Source organism: Pan paniscus, chromosome 4 (genome assembly GCF_029289425.2).
Source record: "Pan paniscus chromosome 4, NHGRI_mPanPan1-v2.0_pri, whole genome shotgun sequence".
Taxonomy (NCBI): domain Eukaryota; kingdom Metazoa; phylum Chordata; class Mammalia; order Primates; family Hominidae; genus Pan; species Pan paniscus.
In genome coordinates this window covers 58,125,481-58,149,568 of record NC_073253.2, presented here as the reverse complement: position 1 = coordinate 58,149,568, position 24,088 = coordinate 58,125,481, and the positions used below count along the sequence as shown (strand labels likewise).

The following is a 24,088-nucleotide window of genomic DNA, read 5'->3' as shown; positions in this document are numbered from 1 at the left end:
ATCTGCATATGATATGTAGAATGTAATCACTGCTTTTTTTTTTAATTTTCAGACTTTTGAAGAAGCTAATCTCTGTCAGACACTGAATAACAACATTGCTAAAGCTGGTTATACTAAGCTTACTCCTGTGCAAAAATACAGTATTCCTATCATACTTGCAGGACGAGATTTGATGGCTTGTGCTCAAACAGGGTCTGGGAAGACTGTAAGTCTTTCCCCACATGTCCAAACTGTTAGGTTTTTTGAGCTTTGGTTCTTCCTTAGTAACTTGGTTTCTTCTTTTGAGTAGAAGGTTTGTAGATGGTTTCAGTTACCTGTCATAAGTATTGATGGTTTTGCTTCTGATTTTTATTAGGATTTGTGTACTTCGGAAGAAAGAATTCTGAACTATTCCTGGGGTGGTGTTGCTGTCCATAGATGTTTAATCTTTTCTGTGTGCAGCTCTTTCTGAAACATGGTAGTATCTTAAACAAAGTGACTGAAAGTCAAAGCAGAGATTATAAAACAGAGAGGGAGAAAGTAATTTCTGTATTATAGCTGGTACACTCTTGAAGTCAAAAGATTAAAGAATGAGAAACAGTTACATGCATTGTGCATGATTCCTTAGTATTCAGTGACCTCAGGTTATGCTAATTATAAAAGAAGTCTGATGAGACCAGTTGGTTTTAGGACTAATCTGGGAGATTTGTGTGTTAATTACGACTCCATAAGATGAGACTCTTATTTCTATGATCATAGAGTCCATGAGGTCGTACCATTTTAGTCTTAATCAGCCTTCATAGTAGAATTGTAGGGAAAAATAGGTATTGTATAGCAGCTGATGAGAGTGTTAAACATGGTTTTGGAGGTGGATTTTAGCAAGTGTCTTATTTGCTTAAATGAGAAAACTGTAGCACAAAATTTTCGTTGCCAGATGTAACTTCAATAAGGGTAATGTGTTCAGTAATACAGGTGATGATTTCTAAGTTTTTACTCTGTGGGCCACTTTTGTCATCCATTCTGAATGATAATTTTATGACCTCAAAAGGACTAACTTAGAGTAATTGTTCACTGTAATGATTTGCAGCAATTACATCTATTATATTCCTCTATAAATATGCTAATGTTGTTGATCTGTTTAGAATTCGTGGGTATGCTTTTGAAAATACACTGAAAAAATTTGATAGGGTAGATGAATTTTACCAAATTTTATATTGTATAATAAGAGCATAAAGACCTAAATGTTAAGAACACCTTGAAATGAAAGTTGTTTTCATTTCTCATCTTAAATTTACCAGTAAGATGGAAGTAGAGTCTAAAGGCTATAAGGACATGAGGATTAGCTTTCCATAGGGATAAAAGTGTTGTGCTGTAAGTTTGTAAACTAAGCAACTTAACTTCTAGGCGGCTTTTCTCCTACCAATTTTGGCTCATATGATGCATGATGGAATAACTGCCAGTCGTTTTAAAGAGTTGCAGGAACCAGAGTGTATTATTGTAGCACCAACTCGAGAATTGGTCAACCAGATTTATTTGGAAGCCAGAAAATTTTCTTTTGGGTAAGTACATCAGAATGCTACTCACAAAATAGTTTTTTCTTTAGAGATTTTTTTCCCCTCACTTTTGGAAGAACTCAGTAATAATGCACTCATGTAATTTTTAGCATTACTTAAAGTATTTTTTTATTATCTTGTTTATGGAATCCTTTTCATTTTTGAAAAGAAATATGCTGATTAAAAATTAGGTTAATAGGTTGGACTTGGTGGCTTATGACTATAATCCCAGTGCTTTGTGAGGCCCAGGCAGGCAGACTGCTTGAGGCCAGGAGTTCGAGACCAGCCAGGGTAACATGGCAAGACCCCATCTCTACAAAAAATAAAATAACTAGCCAGCATGTGGTGATGCACACCTGTTGTCCTAGGAGTTTAGGAGGTTGAGGCAGAAGGATTGTTTGAGTCCAGGAGTTTGAGGCTGCAGTGAACTGTGATTGTACCACCACACTCAGAACGAGACCCTGTCTCTAAAAAAGTAAAATTTTAATTTAAAAAACAGATAATACTAGAAGTAGAAAATAGTGAACATACTGGTATTATTTCTTGGTAGTTTTTAATGTATATTTAAAAATAAACTCAGGGTATTCTAATAATTTCCTATTCTTTTACATAAAACTTTATAACAGAAAATTCTTATTGCATAATAAGAACTGATTTTTAATGACTTTTAAATTGCCCATGTGTATACATTTTATTTCTCTGTTCTGAGGTATTTAGGTTCTTTCTAACGTGGGGCTATCGTAAACAAAATTGCAATGTACATCTTGCTACATAGTTTTTCTGTTTTGGCTGGATATGATGTATCCAGCCTGTAATCCTAGCACTTTGGGAGGCCAAGATGGGCAGATAGCTTGAGCCCAGGAGTTCAAGACCAGCCTGGAAAACGGTGAAAACCCATCTCTACAAAAAAGAACAAAAACTAGCTAGGTGTAGTGGTGCACCCCTGTAGTCCCAGCTACTCGGGAGCCTGAGAGATTACCTGAGCCTGGGAGGTTGCGGCTGCAGTGAGCTGTGATTGCGCCACTGCATTCCAGCCTAGATGACAGTGAGACCTTGACTTAAAAAAAAAAAAAACAACGGTTTTCTGTTTTAAGTATTTTCTTAGAATAGAGTTTTATCAATTTTAATGTTAAAGAGCAGGAACTTATTTTAAAGCTTGCAATTAATGTGTATTTGTGCCTGCAGTCTATCAGAAGTCCAATTTCAGTATACCCTTTGCCAACATTTAGTTATCGCTGCCTAACAAACTCCCTTAAAACGTAGTTGCTTTCAACAATAAACATTTACTGTCTCACCATTTTGGGGGCTTAGGAATTGGGGAACAGCTTGGCTTAGTTGGGTCCTTCTGAGTTAAGAGTTTCTTATGAGATTGTAAACGAGATGTCAACCAATCCTGGTTTTATTGTCAACCAGACAAGATGTCAAGCCAGTCATCTGAGGGCTTCACTGGTTGTCTCCATAGGGATGCATGATTAAATGGCACTGGCTTCCCCTAGATTAAGTGATCAGTAAGAACAAAGAGGAGGCTGTAATAGCTTTTATGAAATAGTCCCAGAAGTCACACATTGTCCTTCTGCCACATTCTCTTTGTAAGAAGCAAGTCACTAAGTTTGACCCCACTCGGGAGTGGCTATATTGTAATTTATTGGAACTAGTGCAGAATTGAAAGTGCAGGGTCCTTTGTTGTAAAATTATTACAGATTTCAAGGCAGCGACAACAGAGCATTAAATGAAACACAGGATTCTTCTGAACTTGGGACTCTGTGTGACTGGACAGGTTGCACACTCATGAGGCCAGCCTTGCCCACACTGAAGGGGGAAGGTAGAATCCATATTTGAAGGAAGGAATATATTGAAGAATTTGTATATGTATGTTAAAACCACCACAGGTGATTTTATTCTTTTCCATGCTTGAAATCACTTTAATATCAAACCTGATAGATCTTTTGGAAAAACATGTGGATTGCTTATTTCAGCGTTTATATCTTGCTAATCCTCATGTAACATGTTGCTTTCAGGCTTTTAAATCAAGTAAAAGGTCTCAGAAATCACCACTAAATAACTTATCCATGTAATGAAATACCACCTGTTCCCCCAAAAGTATTGTAATTTTTAAAAAAAATCAAGTAAAATATCACCTTTTTTGGTTTTTTTGATGGAGACTCGCTGTGTTGCCCAGGCTGGAGTAGAGTGGTGGGATCTCGGCTCACTGCAACCTCTGCTTCCTGGGTTCAAGCGATTCTCCTGCCTCAGCCACCCGAGTAGCTGGGATTATAGGAGCATGCTACCATGCCTGGCCAATTTTTTGCATTTTTAGTAGAGACTGGATTTTACCACGTTGGCCAGGCTGGTCTCAAACTCCTGACCTCAGGTGATTTGCCCGCCCTGGCCTCCCAAAGTGCTGGGATTACAGGCGTGAGCCACTGCACCCAGCCAGAATTTAATATTTTTTTTAGATAGTTGAATGTTTGTTTTTTTTCTTTTTGGATTTTGTTTTATATCTTGATAGAAACAGATGCCTAATTTTTAAGTAACTAGAAAATAACATTTAGTTTTCTTGTTAATAGGACTTGTGTAAGAGCTGTTGTTATATATGGGGGAACCCAGCTGGGACATTCAATTCGACAAATAGTACAAGGCTGTAATATATTATGTGCTACTCCTGGAAGACTGATGGATATCATAGGCAAAGAAAAGGTACGCCTTATAGGAATAATGAAGTTGTGAGATTGATACTTTTTGTTTGGTATGGGAAAAGGAAAGAATGAGGTAAAAACAGATGTATTTACTAGAGCACTATTTATGTGTTAGCCTCCATCACATTCTTTGAATGCATTCTTATATAATTCTCAAGATAATCGCAGGGAATAGTGTTTTCTAATTTATACTTGGGAAAACAAACTCAATGAGATTATGTGATTTATTTTAAAAATCCCTGAGTTAGCTCTAGTAAGTATAGAGCTAATGTTAGAATCTGGGTCTGATTCCAGAATCCATATTCTACGTCCCACTACGCTGGGGGAAAAATGTAGTTAATAACTTTTTATCTGGTTTCATACATGTCTTGGGGAAATAGTTTTTCTCCTGTAAGAAACCCTTTGTGGCATCAATAATTCTGTCTCCTATGTAAGCATGGGAATGATATTAACCAGGATTGTTAATTTTCTAAATCTTTAAAAAGATTTTAGGGCCATGTACTTATTTAGGAATTCATATACTATATTTTTATATCTCTCAATCAGTACTTTCAGTTCACCTTAATGAACCAGATTTGCTTTTTAAAAACTCTTTAAAGGGTGCTTCTGAGTTAAGAGTCACTTTCATCCCTCTGGGTTACTCAAAAAAATGTTATTTCTGCATAAACACACCTTTCTTAGTATGCTTATTAAAAGGACCCAGAGATATCTACCTTACTTTCTTGCTAAACATCTTCATAGTGGTACCAAAATCACTTTGCAAGTGTGTTCTTCTGTTTATAGTAAAAGATGTTCATGCAAAGGTAAGAGGTTCCTGATTGTTCCCGAGTGATTAGAGAATGGAGAATTTACTAAGGATTTAAAGAGGTTAGAAAAAATTTTACCAGTTAGAAGATATTTGAATATGTCATGTTGTTAGGATATTTTCTTTCTTACATTAGAGTCTAACTTTATCAAATACTGTAATCTAGATCTGTATTGTCCAATACAGTAACCACTAGCCACATGTAACAATTTAAATTTAAGAATGATAAAAATTCAGTTCCAAGTCACAGTAGCCACATTTCAAGCGCCTAATACCTAGCTACCTTTGGCTAATGACTAACACGTTAAACAATGCAGATAGGCTGGGTGCAGTGGCTCACGCCTATAATCCCAGCACTTTGGGAAGCTTAGGCAGGCATATCACGAGGTCAGGAGATAGAGACCATCCTGGTTAACATGGTGAAACCCCGTCTCTACTAAAAACACACACACACACACACAAAATTAGCCAGGCATGGGGGCATGTGCCTGTAGCCCCAGCTACTTGGGAGGCTGAGGCAGGAGAATCACTTGAACCCAGGAGGCAGAGGTTGCAGTGAGCTGAGCTTGTGCCACTGCACTCCAGCCTGGGCAACAGAGCAAGACTCCTTCTCAAAAAAAAAAAAAAAAAAAGCGCAGTTAATAGAATTTTTAAGTAATTGCAGAAAGTTTTATTGCACAGTGTTGATCTAGACATTTGGTTTCTTTTAGACTTAATTTTAAAAATGCTTTATAACAGAAAATTGAACTGAAATATACAGTAATATTATCTAAGCATAACAATTCTCATTTTATACACTGATTTCTAGTCTTTTTTCTTAACAGTATTTTAACAGTTGGAATTGTAGAGAATAGTTTAATATAAACTAATATACATTTTCTGTTTTACCTTTGAAAATATCCTTAAAGATTGGTCTCAAACAGATCAAATACTTAGTTTTGGATGAAGCTGATCGCATGTTGGATATGGGTTTTGGTCCAGAAATGAAGAAGTTAATTTCTTGCCCAGGAATGCCATCAAAGGAACAGCGCCAAACCCTTATGTTCAGTGCAACTTTTCCAGAGGAAATTCAAAGGTTAAGTTTTTTTCTTAAAAATAATTTAATTATATATATATACACACATACTTTTATCAAAGTGGAAGCACTGTGAATATCCTATTTTTAGAGATTTGTCTTTAAGATTTTAATATAGGTAGTTTAAAAAGTAGATGTATTTCTAAAACGTTTGCCACATTTTCCATTGTTTCTTACCTTTATTCCTGGCTTTGTGTTAACATCACATTTTATTTAAAAAGTGTGTGTGTGTGTGTGTGTGTTTGTGTGTGTTGTTGTTGTTGTTGCATAGAATCCAGCTGGGGTTTAATAAGTGCTTACTAAATTAAGTTATTTTTATTATTATGCCTTTTCAAACCTAAATCTATAGGATTTGGGAGAACTGAGGCTTTGGTAGAAAATTCATATACCAATTATTGGCAGATATTTGAGGATCATGTTATATACCATGTGGTCTAATGAATTCAGAGATTAGGGTGACACATCCCTACTGGAATGGTGACTCTTTTTCCTGCCAGCCCCTTGTCTCAAGGAGCCAGAAGTGCCCAGGCAACAGCAGAAGCTTATACAGATGGTCCTATGGTTCAACATAAGATTTTATGATTTTTTTACTTTATAATGGTTTATCATAGGTATTAATTGCATTTTTGACTTAAGATATTTTGGACTTACAATAGGTTTATCGGGATGTTAACCCTGTTGTAAGTTGGGAACCATCTGTAATTCAGCAGGACTCTTGCTATTTTCTCTAGTGGAACTGCGTTCTCTTTGGGAACCAAGACGTCAAAACCTGTAGAACATAAAGTTGGAGGACAAGAAGGGATGGGAAGCATAGATTTCCCTAGTGGGTCATTGAGAGTGATGGTAGGTGGGCCAGTAGTGCTTGCTCTCCTGGATTCCCAGACTCATGCACCATATATGGATATTTGATTTGAGGAATTACCGTGTCTTGTTGGATAATGCCCTGTCTTCATAAAGAGTTGCCTCCAAACTCACTCTTGAACTGTTTTTTCTGCAGACAGTTCCAATGTTCCAATGTTCTCTCAGGTTGGCAGCTTCTGAGTGGTGCAGTATATATATTACCTGTGAATCCTATGGTTATGGGCCTGTCCCAACACCTCTTTTGCTTTAAAGTTGGTCCCCTGGTTTGATAGAATGTTACATGGGATCCTGTGCTAGTATATCAAACATTCCCAAGCCCTTGAATAGTGGTGCTGGCTATTGATTTATTTTTTATATGGTAAATCTTTGTGTAAAGTTAGGAAGAGTTCTTTATTGGGGGAAAATAGAACTCATAAGACAGCATTAGGTCAATTGGCAGGATATTTTTCTTTCTTAGTGGTACATAAAACAATCATTTCTTAACAATTGAATAGTATTTTCTTTCTTTTTTTTTTTTTTTTTTTTGTGATGAAGTCTTGCTCTTGCTCTTGTCCCCCAGGCTGGAGTGCAATGGTGCGATCTCGGCTCACTGCAACCTCCATCTCCCGGGTTCAAGCGATTCTCCTGCTTCAGCCTCCCAAGTAGCTGGGATTACAGGTGCCTGCCACCACGCCTGGTTAATTTTTTTTTTTTTTTTGTACTTTTAGTAGAGACGGGGTTTCACCATGTTGGCCAGGCTGGTCTTGAACTCCTGACCTCAGGTGATCTGCCCACCTCAGCCTCCCAGAGTGCTGGGATTACAGGCATGAGCTACCACACCCGGCCCTATATAGTATTTTCAGTTGGAGATGGGGTATTTGCATTCCCACCATTTGCTTTGGTAACTATCTAATTAGCAGCCTGACTCTTTTTAGATTCACCCTGAAATGGGAAAGTGTTTGTATGTTGGCCACCCAAAATGGCAAACGTACTGTTGTCAGTCAGTAATATTTGTCAAGGATCTTTTGTGAATCATATTTGATTATAAGCTCTGGGGATATATGTTAAACAAAATAAGCTCCTATCTGACCTTGAGTTGTTTACATTCTTTGCTTCCTGACTCTTCCTCAGTTGCTTCATTGTCTGTTCTTAAATGTTACCAGTTGCCCATCATTCTGTGCGAAGTCCTTTTCTCAATGTGCGTATTCCCTGAGTTATGATATATCCGTTCCCTTGGCTTCTACTTATACCTGTAACTCTCCCAAATTTCTTCCCTGTGTTCCTAATCTCTCTCTGTAGCCCCAGACCTTTTCTTTCTTTTTTTTTTTTTTTTTGAGACAGAGTTTCACTCTTGTTGCCCAGGCTAGAGTACAATGGCACGATCTCGGCTCACCGCAACCTCCGCCTCCAGGGTTCAAGCGACTCTCCTCCCTCAGCCTCCTGAGTGGCTGGGATTACAGGCATGTACCACCACGTCCGGCTAATTTTGTATTTTTAGTAGAGATGGGGTTTCTCCATGCTGGTCAGGCTGGTCTTGAACTCCTGACCTCAGGTGATACGTCCGCCTCAGCCTCCCAGAGTGCTGGGATTATAAGCGTGAGCCACCGCACCTGGCCCAGACTTTTAAATTTAACTTCTTGGGGTGTTTGTTCTCCCAGATGAATGACTAGTAACTCACGTTCATGTCCAAAATAGAACGTAATTTTTCTTCAGCTCCCTTTTTCCAGTTTTCTTTATTCTGGTTATTGGCATCATGATCTTTTAAAGCCAGAATTGTTTGAATCGTGGTGATTCTTCTCTCACAGTCTTTTAACTCCGCTTTTAAAAATACTGAACTTGGGCCAGGCGCGGTAGCTCATGCCTATAATCCCAACACTTTGGGAGGCTAAAGAGGGAGGAGCATTTGAGCCTAGAAGTTCAGGCCCAGCCTGAGCAACATAGTGAGACCCTGTCTCTATAAAAAACATTTAAAAAATTAGCTGGGTGTGGTGACACGCACCTGTAGGTCCAGCTACTCAGGAGGCTAAAGTGGGAGGATCTCTTGAGCCCAGGAAGTTGAGGCTGCAGTGAGCCATGATTGTGCCCCTGTACTCTGGCCTGGGCAACAGAGTAAGACCCTGCCTCAGTACAACGTGGCAATGATGTTAGGGTTCTCCAGAAGGACAGAACCAATAATATATATGTAGATATAAAAGGAAGTTTATTAGGGAAAATTGGCTCACACAATCACAAGGTGAAGTCCCATGATAGGCTGTCTGCAAGCTGGAGAAGAGAGAAGCCAGTAGTGGCTCAGTCCAAGTCTGAAAGCCTCAAAACCAAGGAAGCTGATAGATTCCCCCAAGAAGCTGCTGGTGCAAGTCCCAGAGTCCAAAGTCCAAAGAACCTGGAGTATGATGTCCAAGGGCAGTAGGAGCAGAAGCAAGCATCCAGCGTGGGAAGAAGAAAGAGAGCCAGAAGACTCAGCAGGCAAAGTTATCCCACCTTCTTCTGCCTGCGTTGTTGTAGCTGCGCTGGTAGCCAACTGGATGGTGTCCACCCACATTGAGGGTGGGCCTTCTTCTCCCAGTCTACCAACTGAAATGTCAGTCTCCTCTGGTAGCACCCTCAGAGACACATCCAGAAACAATGTTTCACTGGCCATCTAGGCATCCCTCAATATAATCAAGTTGACACCAAATATTAACCATTACAGTAGTAATCTCTAAAATATTTCATATCTGTTAGCTTCTCTATTTCCCACCTTAATTTAGGTCCTTATCAATTTTGCCCTGCTCACTGGAAGTGGCTTTTTAACCTGTCTCCCTGCTTCTAGTGTCACTTCTGCATTAGTGGCAATGCCAAAATAAAGTCTGATTCTTTTAAACATTTGTTTAAAATAAACCTTCCCATATCTTTCCATCTTCATAGACTGATTTTTAAACTCTTTAACACATGACAGTCTCAGGCTCACCTGCTACTTTCTTACCTGGAGTCCTGTGTTTCTAGTCTACTAGAGCTATTTCCTCTTGGCTGAGAAAGCTGAATTTTACTTTCCTCATTATTTGTGCTTGTTTCTTCTTTCCTTCTGCTTAGAATGCCTTTCCACAATCATTAGTGTTCCACTTTCTTGCCTGCTGCTTCCCTAGATCAAGCTTCAAACTTGAAGACTTTTCTTTTTTTTTTTCTTTCTTTTTTTTTTTTTTTTTTTTTTTTGGAGACAAGGTCTCACTCTTCTCGCCCAGGCTGAAGTTCAGAGGCACAATCATGGTTCACTGCCACCTTGACCTCCCTGGCTCAAGCGATCCTAGGCCCACCTCAGCCTCCTGGGTAGCTGGAACTACAGGCATGCGCATACGCACTTGGCTAATTTTTTATTTTTTGTAGAGATGGGGTTTCACCATGTTGGCCAGAATGGTCTCAAACTCCTGGGCTCAAGTGATCCACACGCCTTGGCCTTCCAAAGTGCTAGGATTATAGGCATGAGCCACTGTGCCCCGCCTCAAACTTGAGGATTTTTCTAAATAGACATCATTTCATTCATTTCCTGCCAGTGTATCTTGTGAAAGAAACTGTTTAAGTCACTTTGCACATTTCTTGGAACATAGTGTTCAGTAAACATTAACTAACACTAAATTGTAATTTTCCTTAATATATCTTTCCTACTTGAAGTAAGGATCTCATAGGCTAACACCATCATGTTCATCTTTGTACTCCCAGTACCTTGTACACATGACACAAAACACTCAGTAGTTTTAGTGAATGAAAAGGGTGATGGATAATCATCTGAAGAATTTCAGATGATTTCAAGATTTGTGCCTGGGTGAGAGAGTGACTCTAAAAGAAGGCATAAAAAAGCTTTTCTTTTATGATAAGAGATCAAGTAAGGAGAAAGAAGAAGCAGTGATTTATTAAGAGTCTGGATATGCTGAATTTGAGCTGTTTTCATGAAGGACTCAGCTGGTAAATAAGGCACTGCTACATACGAGGGAGAGGCATTGAAGAGAGATTTGGGCCTCCCCATTTATCCCTAAAAACTCACCTTTCTCATTAGCAACTTTGTCCACTCCCCCATATTTCTATGTGATCTAAAGCAAGACTTCTCAGTTGCATGCTGATAGTGAGTTAACTGTGTGTCAAGATACTGATACCCTTAACCTCTGGGGCAGGCACACCTATCCTGATTCCGCTATGTCCCTGGGCCTTTCATCTTGTCTCACTTGTTTTGCCCAGTTGTGCTATGCAAATACTACTTTCTATGTGTGTCGTGACAGAGAGAGCACTGACCTAAGATCTGGTTTGCTTGAAATCATTCATTTGAAGTAGAGTAATTTAATAGGTAATATTTTCAGAAAACAACTAATAATAGCATACATAAAAGCAATGAGTGGAGAACAGAATTTGTGTCTCAGGCTTACATTTCAGGTTTTACTAAAAAATAATTCCTGCTTATTGCAGTTTCTTTCTTTTAGTTCATGCTTTTTTTTTAAGTGTTATACACATATTTTATATAGTTTTGCGTGGATAGCAAATCCACTTGTAATTACCATATCCATACTTTGACAAACTTTTTCTCTAGTAGTTATGTATTTTGCAAAATCCTAATATTTTATACTGATCTTTCAAAATAGTACTTGGGTGATATAAGTAACCAACCATCTTATAGCTGTTATAATCTGCTGTCTGATTAATATTGAGATAACACCTACAGGAATTCAGTGGATATTATGGATACTGATGGAGAGGAGGATAAGTTAAAGAATAATCTTTTGTTTTTCAAGGTTGGCTGCAGAGTTTTTAAAGTCAAATTATCTGTTTGTTGCTGTTGGACAAGTGGGTGGAGCATGTAGAGATGTTCAGCAGACCGTTCTCCAAGTTGGCCAGTTCTCAAAAAGAGAAAAGCTTGTTGAAATTCTACGAAACATAGGTATCTTACGTTGATACATTTTTTTTGTCATGATTTTGATTTTTTTAAATGAATAATTTAAAAAATCACTAAAGAATTGTTTGGTCTGACTTTTAATAAGTTTGTTTTAAGTCTCTCTCCCTCTAAAGCTCTTTTATAAAAAATTTTATGATTCAGTTTTCTGGGTAAATTATATAAAAATATGGTCCTTTCTCCACCATTAAGTTTGAAAATAGGAAGGATTTGAGACTTCATTTTAACTATTCCACCAGAAGTATATCTATTTTTTGTTTTAGGAAACTAGAAAGGCTTAGTAGTGACACATATTTACATCACACTATTACTCCATCAAAAGCAGATTGTTTTTCTGTTTCTGGTTCCTAGCTCTTGCTTCCTAAGGCTTCCCGAATTCATAGATTTGAATAATTTTTTTAGCTAAAAGGGGCTTAAGATCTAGTTCTCTTCCTTCACAATATCTGTGGGAAATTTTTTTTCTCCTCTACTCCCCCAATCAATTTTTATTTTTATTATCTTTTTAGAGATAAGGTCTCACTTTGTTGCTCAGCCTGAAATAATTGTGTAGTCATAGCTTACGGCAGCCTCAAACTCCTGGCCTCAAGCAATCCTCCCACCTCAGCTTCCCAAGTAGCTAGGACTATAGGCATGCGCTACCATGCCTAGCTAATTCTATTATTTTTTGTAGAGATAGGGGTCTCACTATTGACCAGGCTGGCTTTGAACTGTTGGCCTCGATCCTCCCACCTTGTCCTTCCAAAGTGCTGAGGTTACAGCCATGAGCCACTGTACTCACCCCAATTTTACTTTTTATTATTTTTAATTTTTTGAGACGGGGCCTTGCTTTATTGCCAAGGCTGGAGTGCAGTAGCATGACCATGGCTCACTGCAGCCTCAAGCTCCCAGGCTCAAGCAGTTCTTCCACGTCAGTCTCCTGAGTAGCCGGGACTACAGGCGTGCACCACCATGCCCAACCAGTTTTTTAGTTTTTGTAGAGATGGGGTTTTTACCATGTTGCCCAGGCTGGTCTTGAACTCCTGGGCTCAAGTGATCCATTCACATTGGCCTCCCAAACTGCTGGGATTACAGGTGTAAGCCACCATTCCTGGCCCAATTTTTATTTTTGAAGTCATTCTTTTTAGTTCGGTTGTTTAGCCTTATTTTGAGACTGGAAGCAAAAATTTTAAATATGTTCATTTTAATACCTTCTCATTACCTCATAGGCTAGTTCTACTTATATGTTACACTTTCTCCATCCACACCCTCCATTTTAGTACTTGCGTTTCAGCTTGAATGTCAGTGTTGAGAGAGAAATGCGAAGGTGGTTCATCAGCTAATTTCCAATAATGAGCAAAAAGAAAAAATGGAAAGGTGACTTAAAAAGCACTTACGGGCTTCTGGTCTTTAATTTGTGCTGAGTTTTATAAAAACTTTTAAAAACCAAATACTCATCTTGAGTTTGAGAAATTTTATTGGTTGGCTTCATCAAATGTTTCATAATATACACTAATAGCATATAAAAATAATAATAGCTATGGGCCACATACTGTTCTAATTATTGGACATGTGTTATCTCATTTAATTCCCAAAACAACCTTATGAAGTAGATTTTGTCATTATCCCCATTTTAGGGATGAAGAAACAAATATAGAGAGGTCAAATAACTTGTCCACCTTAAATTGATGCTGCTAATGCTGAAGAGATGAGCACTATGTGGTTTTGCTGAAGTTAGAACATATTTCTAATATAGTCACCTTAAGATTTTTTTTTTTTTTTTTTTTGAGATGGAGTCTTGCTCTGTCACCCAGGCTGGAGTACAGTGGCACAATCTCGGCTCACTGCAACCTCTGCCTCCCGGGTTCACGCCATTCTCCTGCCTCAGCCTCCCGAGTAGCTGGGACTAGAGGCACATGCCACCATACCCGGCTAATTTTTTTGTATTTTTAGTAAAGACAGGGTTTCACCATGTTAGCCAGGATGGTCTTGATCTCCTGACCTTGTGATCTGCCCGCCTCGGCCTCCCAAAGTGCTGGGATTACAGGCATGAGCCACTGTGCCCGGCCAAGATTTTTTTTATATATGAGCTTGTGGGATAAAGTTTATTTTGCAAGTAATCCAAAAGGAGAGAGTTTTTCAGAAGAGCTGGTTTGCCCTTGAGAAAAGGTCAATGTATTATATATGAGCACTATTGATATACTTCTGTATTATTTAAGCTGTGAAATTTTTTTTTGGTTTAGTGTTCATAGTTGATACCTTTTTAACTTTGCATGTAATATCCATCCAGTATATCCTCAAATTATATAAATTTTGTTCATATGATTTATCTCCTTTTCTACTCTTTCACTTAATTATGCTATTTTTTTCCTTTTGCCTTTAAATATATAGGTTTATTTCGGAGTGGTATAGCCCAACTGCCTTTTTCATAATTTTAATTCTAAGTCAACAGAGATCAAAGAGTTTATTGAGCTCTTTAGTTACCAAAGGAACCAGTAAGATGTTACAGCTAGTCAAAAGGAGAATTAAAAAAATACATGTATATTTAGGCCAAGCTTGTCCAACCCACAGCTCACAGGCCACATGCATCCCAGGATAGCTTTGAATGTGGCTCAACGCAAATTCATAACCTTTCTTAAAACATGATGAGGTGTTGTTTTTTTTTTTTTTTTGCGATTAAAAAAACATTTTTTTAAAGCTCATCAGCTATCAGTAGTGTTACCGTATTTTATGTGTGGCCCAAGACAGTTCTCCTAATGTGGCCCAAGGAAGCCAAAAGATTGGACACCACTGGTTTAGGCAATTAGGAATGCTAAAATTAATTTAGAGGTAGATGTAAAACTGGTCATTATTCAAATGCAGTAATCACATTTCAGGGGAAAACTTTATTTGCATTTTTACTGAGAATCATTGGCATTGCTATCCATTGCAACAGTTATGAAAAAGAATATAGAAGGCACAAAGAGTGCGCTAGACAGTAATCTTTTTTGCTTACTTCAGATTCTTCCATAATTTTTTCTGACAGCCTGTGTCTACCTCATGACCATAATAATCTCAGAGATAGTCTTGATGACAAGAAGTTTGGTCTTATGTTTGGCTTGCTTATTGGCATGGGTGCAGCAAGATTGTTCATTAACAATAAATAGGCCTCCTTAAATTTGCTGAACAGTATTGACTTACTAAAGTCACAAAATTAACTTTTGTCTGGAAGTTTTCATAAGGAATGTCAGATTGAACTTTAAAAATCCTTTATTATTTGCTATCTAAGGGATAGGAAACTAAGTCTCAGAAACTCTCTCTACTAGGCTTCACCTGCAGTACCTATAAATTGGAATGAATCTCACTCTACGAAAGGTCCCCCATATTTCCTGTGGTTTCTGTCCTGTCAGGAAGTGTATGACCTTCCTTAAAATCTCCAAGGCTGGGCCATGTAAGCCAAGCACCAGGTCAGCTTATATGGGAGGTCTTTGTAGGCATTGGTTCCATAAGGAAAGCCAACCTTTGTTCCTTAAAAAAAAATATCTGGTCCTACCTACCATTCCATTTTCAAATATGAAATCCAGGTGAGATGTTAGTTGCACAGGTAACTTGTCCACTTATATCTTGGTTAAAGGAGGCAGACAGATTCTTATTTAACTGTTGCAGGTAACTACCATGAAAACTAAGGAGACTTAGTTAAGAAATCTGAATTTGGGTTGGGATGGGGTGTCAGTGAGATGCGAGATCAGATATGATTTTAGAATGTTTGATTTTAGTTTACAAAAGCAGAGTCTACTAAAATGTGTAAATGACAGCTAGCTTAAGAGGAAAAAAGCCTTCTTCATATATCCAGAAAATAGAATATTAAAATAATATTAACAGTATTGCAAACAAATGGCCACAGAGAGATTTTCTCCAAAAGCTCATTCAGTCCTTATGTAATTCTTATTTCATTGTATATGTTAGGGATCAGCTTGCATGATTCTGTCTGTTTCTAGGACTAGTCCTGGAAATCTCACTCAGTCCAGCGATAGGGTCTAAAAGTTGTCAAAGCAGTCAACTTTAGAACCTTCTACCCAAGACTCTATTCTTTGAAGTATTAATAGTTCTTCACAAGGCTTGGAGTCTGTCCTTTAGGACATAGACTCTGATCTATAGCTGACAGCACAGCCTTTGGGCAAGCATCTAAAGAAAACAAAAGCTGTCTGAAGATGACAGATTTAATGATGATGATAAATTTGTTACCGGTAATTGTTAAATATTGAGGGTCTGAGGAAGGTTCATGATAAGAATAATGCTACTGATAAATTTTTTTCTATGACATGCAAAATAAAGGTAATAAAGCCATTCAAAAAATACTAGGCAAAAAATCTGTTTAAGCTTATTTTCTTTCTTTTTTTTTTTTTTTTTTTTTTTTTACAGTAAACCCTTTTTTTATTATATACTTTTTTAGGGTACATGTGCACAACATGCAGGTTTGTTATGTGTGTATACATGTGCCATGTTGGTGTGCTGCACCCATTAACTAGTCATTTACATTAGGTATATCTCCTAATGCCATCCCTCCCACCTCCCCCACCCCACGACAGGCCCCAGTGTGTGATGTTCCCCTTCCTGTGTCCAAGTGTTCTCATTGTTCAATTCCCACCGATGAGTGAGAACATGTGGTGTTTGTTTTTTTGTCCTTGCAATAGTTTGCTGAGAATGATGGTTTCCAGCTTCATCAATGTCCCTACAAAGGACATGAACTCATCATTTTTTAAGGCTGCATAGTATTCCATGGTGTATATGTGCCACATTTTCTTTTTATTATTATTATACTTTAAGTTTTGGGGTACATGTGCACAATGTGCAGGTTAGTTACATATGTATACATGAGCCATGCTGGTGTGCTGCACCCACTAACTCGTCATCTAGCATTAGGTATATCTCCCAATGCTATCCCTCCCCCCTTCCCCCACCCCACAACAGTCCCCAGAGTGTGATGTTCCCCTTCCTGTGTCCATGTGTTCTCATTCTTCAATTCCCACCTATGAGTGAGAATATGTGGTGTTTGGTTTTTTGTTCTTGCGATAGTTTACTGAGAATGATGATTTCCAATTTCATCCATGTCCCTACAAAGGACATGAACTCATCATTTTTTATGGCTGCACAGTATTCTATGGTGTATATGTGCCACATTTTCTTAATCCAGTCTGTCATTGTTGGACATTTGGGTTGGTTCCAAGTCTTTGCTATTGTGAATATTGCCGCAATAAACATACGTGTGCATGTGTCTTTATAGCAGCATGATTTATAGTCCTTTGGGTATATACCCAGTAATGGGATGGCTGGGTCAAATGGTATTTCTAGTTCTTGATCCCTGAGGAATCGCTACACTGACTTTCACAATGGTTGAACTAGTTTACAGTCCCACCAACAGTGTAAAAGTGTTCCTATTTCTCCACATCCTCTCCAGCACCTGTTGTTTCCTGCCTTTTTAATGATTGCCATACTAACTGGTGTGAAATGGTATCTCATTGTGGTTTTGATTTGCATTTCTCTGATGGCCAGTGATGGTGAGCATTTTTTCATGTGGTTTTTGGCTGCATAAATGTCTTCTTTTGAGAAGTGTCTGTTCATGTCCTTCGCCCACTTTTTGATGGGGTTGTTCGTTTTTTTCTTGTAAATTTGTTTGAGTTCATTGTAGATTCTGGATATTAGCCCTTTGTCAGATGAGTAGGTTGCGAAAATTTTCTCCCGTTTTGTAGGTTGCCTGTTCACTCTGATGGTAGTTTCTCTTGCTGTGCAGAAGCTCTTTAGTTTAATTAGATCCCATTTGTCAATTTTGTCTTTTGTTGCCATTGCTTTTGGTGTTTTAGACATGAAGTCCTTGCCCATGCCTATGTCCTGAATGGTAATGCCTAGGTTTCCTTCTAGGGTTTTTATGGTTTTTGGTCTAACGTTTAAGTCTTTAATCCATCTTGAATTGATTTTTGTGTAAGGTGTAAAGAAGGGATCCAGTTTCAGCTTTCTACATATGGCTAGCCAGTTTTCCCAGCACCATTTATTAAATAGGGAATCCTTTCCCCATTGCTTGTTTTTCTCAGGTTTGTCAAAGATCAGATAGTTGTAGATATGCTGCGTTATTTCTGAGGGCTCTGTTCTGTTCCATTGATCTATATCTCTGTTTTGGTACCAGTACCATGCTGTTTTGGTTACTGTAGCCTTGTAGTATAGTTTGAAGTCAGGTAGTGTGATGCCTCCAGCTTTGTTCTTTTGGCTCAGGATTGACTTGGCAATGCGGGCTCTTTTTTGGTTCCATATGAACTTTAAAGTAGTTTTTTCCAATTCTGTGAAGAAAGTCATTGGTAGCTTGATGGGGATGGCATTGAATCTGTAAATTACCTTGGGCAGTATGACCATTTTCACGATATTGATTCTTCCTACCCATGAGCATGGAATGTTCTTCCATTTGTTTGTATCCTCTTTTATTTCGTTGAGCAGTGGTTTGTAGTTCTCCTTGAAGAGGTCCTTCACATCCCTTGTAAGTTGGATTCCTAGGTATTTTATTCTCTTTGAAGCAATTGTGAATGGACATTCACTGATGATTTGGCTCTCTGTTTGTCTGTTATTGGTGTATAAGAATGCTTGCGATTTTTGTACATTGATTTTGTATCCTGAGACTTTGCTGAAGTTGCCTATCAGCTTAAGGAGATTTTGGGCTGAGACGATGGGGTTTTCTAGATATACAATCATGTCATCTGCAAACAGGGACAATTTGACTTCCTCTTTTCCTAATTGAATACCCTTTATTTCCTTCTCCTGCCTAATTGCCCTGGCCAGAACTTCCAACACTATGTTGAATAGGAGTGGTGAGAGAGGGCATCCCTGTCTTGTGCCAGTTTTCAAAGGGAATGCTTCCAGTTTTTGCCCATTCAGTATGATATTGGCTGTGGGTTTGTCATAGATAGCGCTTATTATTTTGAGATACGTCTCATCAATACCTAATTTATTGAGAGTTTTTAGCATGAAGAGTTGTTGAATTTTGTCAAAGGCCTTTTCTGCATCTGTTGAGATGATCATGTGGTTTTTGTCTTTGGTTCTGATTATATGCTGGATTACATTTATTGATTTGCATACATTGAACCAGTCTTGCATTCCAGGGATGAAGCCCACTTGATCATGGTGGATAAGCTTTTTGATGTGCTGCTGGATTCGGTTTGCCAGTATTTTATTGAGGATTTTTGCATCAATGTTTATCAAGGATATTGGTCTAAAATTCTCTTTTTTTGTTGTGTCTCTGCCAGGCTTTGGTATCAGGATGATGCTGGCCTCATAAAATGAGTTAGGGAGGATTCCCTCTTTTTCTATTGATTGGAATAGTTTCAGAAGGAATGGTACCAGTTCCTGCTTGTACCTCTGGTAGAATTCGGCTGTGAATCCATCTGGTCCTGGACTCTTTTTCGTTGGTAAGCTATTGATTATTGCCGCAATTTCAGGTCCTGTTATTGGTCTATTCAGAGATTCAACTTCTTCCTGGTTTAGTCTTGGGAGAGTGTATGTGTCGAGGAATTTATCCGTTTCTTCTAGATTTTCTAGTTTATTTGTGTAGAGGTGTTTGTAGTATTCTCTGATGATAGTTTGTATTTCTGTGGAATCGATAGTGATATCCCCCTTATCATTTTTTATTGCATCTATTTGATTCTTCTCTCTTTTTTTCTTTATTAGTCTTGCTAGCAGTCTATCAATTTTGTTGATCCTTTCAAAAAACCAGCTCCTGGATTTGTTAATTTTTTGAAGGGTTTTTTGTGTCTGTATTTCCTTCAGTTCTGCTCTGATTTTAGTTATTTCTTGCCTTCTGATAGCTTTTGAATGTGTTTGCTCTTGCTTTTCTAGTTCTTTTAATTGTGATGTTAGGGTGTCAATTTTGGATCTTTCCTGCTTTCTCTTGTGGGCATTTAGTGCTATAAATTTCCCTCTACACACTGCTTTGAATGTGTCCCAGAGATTCTGGTATGTTGTGTCTTTGTTCTCGTTGGTTTCAAAGAACATCTTTATTTCTGCCTTCATTTCGTTATGTACCCAGTAGTCATTCAGGAGCAGGTTGTTCAGTTTCCATGTAGTTGAGCGGTTTTGAGTGAGTTTCTTAATCCTGAGTTCTAGTTTGATTGCACTGTGGTCTGAGAGATAGTTTGTTATAATTTCTGTTCTTTTACATTTGCTGAGGAGAGCTTTACTTCCAAGTATGTGGTCAATTTTGGAATAGGTGTGGTGTGGTGCTGAAAAAAAATGTATATTCTGTTGATTTGGGGTGGAGAGTTCTGTAGATGTCTATTAGGTCTGCTTGGTGCAGAGCTGAGTTCAATTCCTGGGTATCCTTGTTGACTTTCTGTCTCGTTGATCTGTCTAATGTTGACAGTGGGGTGTTAAAGTCTCCCATTATTAATGTGTGGGAGTCTAAGTCTCTTTGTAGGTCACTTAGGACTTGCTTTATGAATCTGGGTGCTCCTGTGTTGGGTGCACATATATTTAGGATAGTTAGCTCTTCTTGTTGAATTGATCCCTTTACCATTATGTAATGGCCTTCTTTGTCTCTTTTGATCTTTGTTGGTTTAAAGTCTGTTTTATCAGAGACTAGGATTGCAACCCCTGCCTTTTTTTGTTTTCCATTTGCTTGGTAGATCTTCCTCCATCCTTTTATTTTGAGCCTATGTGTGTCTCTGCACGTGAGATGGGTTTCCTGAATACAGCACACTGATGGGTCTTGACTCTTTATCCAATTTGCCAGTCTGTGTCTTTTAATTGGAACATTTAGTCCATTTACATTTAAAGTTAATATTGTTATGTGTGAATTTGATCCTGTCATTATGATGTTGGCTGGTGATTTTGCTCGTTAGTTGATGCAGTTTCTTCCTAGTCTCGAAGGTCTTTACATTTTGGCATTATTTTGCAGCGGCTGGTACTGGTTGTTCCTTTCCATGTTTATTGCTTCCTTCAGGAGCTCTTTTAGGGCAGGCCTGGTGGTGACAAAATGTCTCAGCATTTGCTTGTCTGTAAAGTATTTTATTTCTCCTTCACTTGTGAAGCTTAGTTTGGCTGGATATGAAATTCTGGGTTGAAAATTCTTTAAGAATGTTGTATATTGGCCCCCACTCTCTTCTGGCTTGTAGAGTTTCTGCCGAGAGATCTGCTGTTAGTCTGATGGGCTTTCTTTTGTGGGTAACCCAACCTTTCTCTCTGGCTGCCCTTAACATTTTTTCCTTCATTTCAACTTGGTGAATCTGACAATTATGTGTCTTGGTGTTGCTCTTCTCAAGGAGTATCTTTGTGGCGTTCTCTGTATTTCCTGAATCTGAATGTTGGCCTGCCTGGCTAGATTGGGGAAGTTCTGGATAATACCCTGCAGAGTGTTTTCCAACTTGGTTCCATTCTCCCCGTCACTTTCAGGTACACCAGTCAGACATAGATTTGGTCTTTTCACATAGTCCCATATTTCTTGGAGGCTTTGCTCATTTCTTTTTATTCTTTTTTCTCTAAACTTCCCTTCTCGCTTCATTTCATTCATTTCATCTTCCATCACTGATACCCTTTCTTCCAGTTGATTGCATCAGCTCCTGAGGCTTCTGCATTCTTCACGTAGTTCTAGAGCCTTGGTTTTCAGCTCCTTTAAGCACTTCTCTGTATTGGTTATTCTAGTTATACATTCTTCTAAATTTTTTTCAAAGTTTTCAACTTCCCTGCCTTTGGTTTGAATGTCCTCCCGTAGCTCAGAGTAATTTGATCGTCTGAAGCCTTCTTCTCTCAGCTTGTCAAAGTCATTCTCCGTCCAGCTTTGTTCCGTTGCTGGTGAGGAACTGCATTCCTTTGGAGGAGGAGAGGCGCTCTGCTTTTTAGAGTTTCCAGTTTTTCTGCTCTGTTTTTTCCCCATCTTTGTGGTTTTATCTACTTTTGGTCTTTGATGATGGTGATGTACAGATGGGTTTTTGGTGTGGATGTCCTTTCTGTTTGTTAGTTTTCCTTCTAACAGACAGGACCCTCAGCTGCAGGTCTGTTGGAGTACCTGGCCGTGTGAGGTGTCAGTCTGCCCCTGCTGGGGGGTGCCTCCCAGTTAGGCTGCTCAAGGGTCAGGGGTCAGGGACCCACTTGAGGAGGCAGTCTGCCCGTTCTCAGATCTCCAGCTGCGTGCTGGGAGAACCACTGCTGTCTTCAAAGCCATCAGACAGGGACATTTAAGTCTGCAGAGGTTACTGCTGTCTTTTTGTTTGTCTGTGCCCTGCCCCCAGAGGTGGAGCCTACAGAGGCAGGCAGGCCTCCTTGAGCTGTGGTGGGCTCCACCCAGTTCTAGCTTCTGGGCTGCTTTGTTTACCTAAGCAAGCCTGGGCAATGGCGGGCACCCCTCCCCCAGCCTCGCTGCTGCCTTGCAGTTTGATCTCAGATTGCTGTGCTAGCAATCAGGGAGACTCCGTGGGCGTAGGACCCTCCAAGCCAGGTGCAGGATATAATCTCCTGTTGCACCATTTTTTAAGCCTGTCGGAAAAGTGCAGTATTCGGGTGGGAGGGACCCGATTTTCCAGGTGCCGTCTGTCACCACTTTCTTTGACTAGGAAAGGGAACTGCCTGACCCCTTGCACTTCCCGAGTGAGGCGATGCCTCGCCCTGCTTCGGCTCATGCATGGTGCGCGCACCCACTGACCTGCGCCCACTGTCTGGCACTCCCTAGTGAGATGAACCCGGTACCTCAGATGGAAATGCAGAAATCACCCATCTTCTGCGTCGCTCATGCTGGGAGCTGTAGATCGGAGCTGTTACTATTCGGCCATCTTGGCTCCTCTCCCCGTGCTACATTTTCTTAATCCAGTCTATCATTGATGGACATTTGGGTTGGTTCCAAGTCTTTGCTATTGTGAATAGTGCCACAATAAACATACGTGTGCATGTGTCTTTATAGCAGCATGATTTATAATCCTTTGGGCATATACCCAGTAATGGGATGGCTGGGTCAAATGGTATTTCTAGTCATAGATCCTTGAGGAATCTCCACACTGTCTTCCACAATGGTTGAACTAGTTTACATTCCCACCAACAGTGTAAACGTGTTCCTATTTCTCCACATCCTCTCCAGCACCTATTGTTTCCTGACTTTTTAATGATCGCCATTCTAACTGGTGTGAGATGGTATCTCATTGTGGTTTTGATTTGCATTTCTCTGATGGCCAGTGATGATGAGCATTTTTTCATGTGTCTGTTGGCTGCATAAATGTCTTCTTCTGAGAAGTGTCTGTTCACATCCTTCGCCCACTTGTTGATGGGGTTGTTTGTTTTTTTCTTGTAAATTTGTTGGAGTTCATTGTAGATTCTGGATATTATTAGCCCTTTGTCAGATGAGTAGATGGCAAACATTTTCTCCCATTCTTTAGGTTGCCTGTTCACTCTGATGGTAGTTTCTTTTGCCATGCAGAAGCTTTTTAGTTTAATTAGATCCCATTTGTCAGTTTTGGCTTTTGTTGCCATTGCTTTTGGTGTTTTAGACATGAAGTCCTTGCCCATGCCTATGTCCTGAATGGTATTGCCTAGGTTTTCTTCTAGGGTTTTTATGGTTTTAGGTCTGACATTTAAGTCTTTAATCCATCTTGAATTAATTTTTGTATAAGGTGGAAGGAAGGGATCCAGTTTCAGCTTTCTACATATGGCTAGCCAGTTTTCCCAGCACCATTTATTAAATAGGGAATCCTTTCCGCATTTCTTGTTTTTGTCAGGTTTGTCAAAGATCAGATGGTTGTAGATATGTGGCATTATTTCTGAGGGCTGTGTTCTGTTCCGTTGGTCTATATCTCTGTTTTGGTAGCATCACCATGCTATTTTGGTTACTGTAGCTTTGTAGTATAGGTTGAAGTCAGGTAGTGTGATGCCTCCAGCTTTGTTCTTTTGGCTTAGGATTGACTTGGCCATGCGGGCTCTTTTTGGTTCCATATGAACTTTAAAGTAGTTTTTTCCAATTCTGTGAAGAAAGGCATTGGTAGCTTGATGGGGATGGCACTGAATCTATAAATTACCTTGGGCAGTATGGCCATTTTCATGATATTGATTCTTTCTCCCCATGAGCATGGAATGTTCTTCCATTTGTTTGTATCCTCTTTTATTTCGTTGAGCAGTGGTTTGTAGTTCTCCTTGAAGAGGTCCTTCACATCCCTTGTAAGTTGGATTCCTAGGTATTTTATTCTCTTTGAAGCAATTGTGAATGGACATTCACTGATGATTTGGCTCTCTGTTTGTCTGTTATTGGTGTGT

General features: G+C 39.1%; 1 protein-coding gene across 3 annotated transcripts in view; it reads left to right on the top strand.

The window, feature by feature from the left end:
• The window catches only part of DDX4 (DEAD-box helicase 4), an 87,128-nt gene that overhangs the window by 51,087 nt on the left and 11,953 nt on the right, over nt 1–24,088 (top strand). For all 3 annotated transcript variants that reach the window (XM_003827375.5, XM_003827374.5, XM_055112370.2), the window contains 5 exons: nt 53–205; nt 1,384–1,538; nt 4,100–4,229; nt 5,942–6,108; nt 11,706–11,851. In XM_003827375.5, coding sequence (XP_003827423.3) covers nt 53–205; nt 1,384–1,538; nt 4,100–4,229; nt 5,942–6,108; nt 11,706–11,851 — 751 coding nt within the window. The remainder of the gene's footprint in view (nt 1–52; nt 206–1,383; nt 1,539–4,099; nt 4,230–5,941; nt 6,109–11,705; nt 11,852–24,088) is intronic.